We start from the raw sequence: 3,163 nt of genomic DNA on the forward strand, positions 1-3,163 counted from the left end.
CCTCTCTAATATGCTAATATGTATTATTGGCAGAACTTTCACCAATAGAGGTCCTTTATATACAAAACCCCACATATATATATGTGTGTGTGTGTGTGTGTGTGTGTGTGTGTATGTGTGATATATGATATATACACATCTGAAGGAAAACAGATTTTATTGCAAAACATTGGTTTCAGGTTGGCTAATACTTCAAAGGGAACTTATGTCACATTCTTTATACAGAGACATCAAAGTGGTCTCCCTTTGTTCCCCAAAAGACATCCTGGTCACGCCCACTTTTTCTGAAAACATAAAACCCATGGGGCCAGGAATTTTCAGTTATTCTACTATCTGCAACTGGAAGAGCCAGACATGGAATGTGACATTGAATTTGATCAAATTATTTCCACTGCTCTGTCCCTTGAAAATGATTATCCAGAGTTGTCCCCTCCCCTGAGGGACCAAGACAAAGGTTTTCAAGTTTTTCCTGATCTTTGTCCAACTAAAGAAATTCAGATTCCTCTCCATGACATGATAAGTCATTTTTGTATTTGCATCTAAATATTTATGTTTTAGACTTATTAAGATTTATGTTTTAGACTTAATAATATGTATCCTTCTTGATATTACAGGTTTGTTATTCTATATATAATTTTTGTTGCTACATAATGTTTAGAAACAAGCAATAATTATGCATTCACAATGTTTATGTAATTTCCTATAGGGGCATTTTCTGTTTGTTTCCATCATAAATTGAAATGCAATTTTAACAGTATTTTGTTTGTGTTATATATAGGATTGTTTCCTGAAGAGGAGCAGGTGATATGTAAGAAACCAAGGATTGAGCTTGATAAGACTATGAAGTTACCCACAACCTACAATGGTAGTAAGAGAACAAATTTCAGTAAGGAACAGATCCTCTTCCTTATTAGTCAGTTTGAACTCAACCCTTATCCAGATTTTGTGACCAGATGTGGTATTGCCAGATTAACCAGCGTTCCTGAATCTAGAATTCAGGTGAGAATATAATTTTATAATTATATTGCCTGATGATATATGACTGATGCTATTGTCATTATCCATGCAGAGTACATGATATATATATATATATATATATATATATATATATATATATATATATATATATATATATATGTATATATATATATATATATATATATATATATATATATATATATATATATACTGTATATATTACTTTAATATATTCCAATTTATAAAGCTTACAGTTATAATTTAGATTCATTACATATTTTCTGGTTTACCAGACACTGTTACATTTTATATTTTTTAACTAACTGCATAATAGATAGATAGATAGATAGATAGATAGATAGAAATAACAAATAAATATCAAAGACCAGCTAAATATTAGCATACTTTATTAGGAAGTTTTGGTTTCAGATTAGGATATATTTCAAATGGAACCGGTGTTACCTTATATATACAGAAACATCTAAGTTAGTATATAGTTCAAAGGAAATGAATGTCACCTTCTACATACAGAATCATGATAGATAGATATATGATAGATGATAGATAGATAGATTTTTCCATTTACCTCTCACTGTTTATCTACATTTGTTGTATAATTCAATTGCTCCTTTGTATAAATATAGGATATATGGCTAATGCTAACAGACATTATGTATTTTACAGGTCTGGTTCCAGAACAGAAGGGCAAGACATCCACACGGACCTCTTAGAGCGAAGCCACTCATATATACATCCATTGAATAAGAATATGACTAGTTAAGCTTTGGAAATAACCTCAACTTAGGCATGGGAAAGGAGCACTGTGGTTCCTCCAATATGCAGTTATTTTCAGAGAATGCCTACACATTATAATTAACATATTAATTAAATAGCACACATTTGTTTTAAAGACTACAATGTAATACAGTGTGGATTTCAATAAGTACTTGCATTCACTTAGAAAATTGATTTATTTGACTTGACAGACTACATGCAAAACAAGCAGGATTATTTTAAGCACTTTTATTATAAATAATATTACAAGTTGTTTCTCTGTATTTGCACTTAATCAATGGCTTTTTATTTAGAGTTTATTTTAACAAGTGCATTTGGCAAAATATTGTTATTAAACTGAAATATTGTTTTCACTTCATGCAAAATAAATGTTTTTTATTCTGAAAAAGAGTCTTTTTTCTAAAGTAGTTTACAGACACAATAGAATATTTTAACTAATACAAGTTACATGTACTACCATTTATTGGCTGTATTGTTTTTATTTCACCATACTCATTTAGCAGTTTAAGAACTTCCTTCTCTCAGGCTTATTTATTGGGTGTATAATGTAGACATGTGCACCGCTAAAAAATTCGGTTCGTTTTCGATTCGGATCGATTCGGACTTTTAGAATTTCGTTTCGGATCGAATCTGATTCGGCAAAATTTGAATAAATTCGTTTCGGATTTATTCGGATCCGAATAAATTCATTTCGGATTTATTCGGATTCGGCTGAATTCGGTTCTATTCCGTTCCGAAATTCGGTATGTTTTTACTACACTAACACCCATTTAGTACACTAAGTCACTAACACCCATAAACTACCTATGAACCACTAAACCGAGGCCCCCCCACATCGCAAACCCTATAATAACATTATTTAACCCCTAATCTGCCGATCGGATATCGCCGCCGCCTACATTATAGCTATTAACCCCTAATCTGCTGTCCCTAACACCGCCGACCCCTACATTATAGTTATTAACCCCTAATCTGCCTCCCCCAACGTCGCCGCAATCTAACTATAAGTATTAACCCCTAATCTGCCGACCCGATATCGCCGCCGCCTACATTATAGCTATGAACCCCTAATCTGCTGTCCCTAACACCGCCGACCCCTACATTATAGTTATTAACCCCTAATCTGCCCCCCCCAACGTCGCCGCAATCTAACTACAAGTATTAACCCCTAATCTGCCGACCCGATATCGCCGCCGCCTACATTATAGCTATTAACCCCTAATCTGCTGTCCCTAACACCGCCGACCCCTACATTATAGTTATTAACCCCTAATCTGCCTCCCCCCAACGTCGCCGCAATCTAACTACAAGTATTAACCCCTAATCTGCCGACCGCAAATCGCCGCCACTATAATAAATGTATTAACCCCTAAACCGCCGCACTCCCGCC

The 3,163-nt window shown here is 34.1% G+C and overlaps 1 protein-coding gene across 1 annotated transcript; it reads left to right on the top strand.

Annotated features, from left to right (window-relative positions):
* Nucleotides 1–354: 354 nt before the first annotated feature.
* Nucleotides 355–1,743, top strand: LOC128664671 (homeobox protein siamois-like). The gene is made up of 3 exons (XM_053719481.1): nucleotides 355–520; nucleotides 779–999; nucleotides 1,663–1,743. Exons 1-3 carry the CDS (start codon nucleotides 355–357, stop codon nucleotides 1,741–1,743), a joined length of 468 nt encoding a protein of 155 aa, XP_053575456.1.
* The last annotated feature ends 1,420 nt before the right edge of the window (nucleotides 1,744–3,163 follow it).

This window comes from Bombina bombina, chromosome 6 (assembly GCF_027579735.1).
Source record: "Bombina bombina isolate aBomBom1 chromosome 6, aBomBom1.pri, whole genome shotgun sequence".
Lineage (NCBI taxonomy): Eukaryota > Metazoa > Chordata > Amphibia > Anura > Bombinatoridae > Bombina > Bombina bombina.

Excerpts from the sequence above, each read along its gene's own strand:
- LOC128664671 (XM_053719481.1), top strand. The coding sequence starts at position 355 with ATGGAATGTGACATTGAATTTGATCAAATTATTTCCACTGCTCTGTCC. Across the intron at positions 521-778 it reads TCCTCTCCATGACATGATAA|GATTGTTTCCTGAAGAGGAG; the intron begins GTCATTTTTGTA and ends TGTTATATATAG. Across the intron at positions 1,000-1,662 it reads TTCCTGAATCTAGAATTCAG|GTCTGGTTCCAGAACAGAAG; the intron begins GTGAGAATATAA and ends TGTATTTTACAG.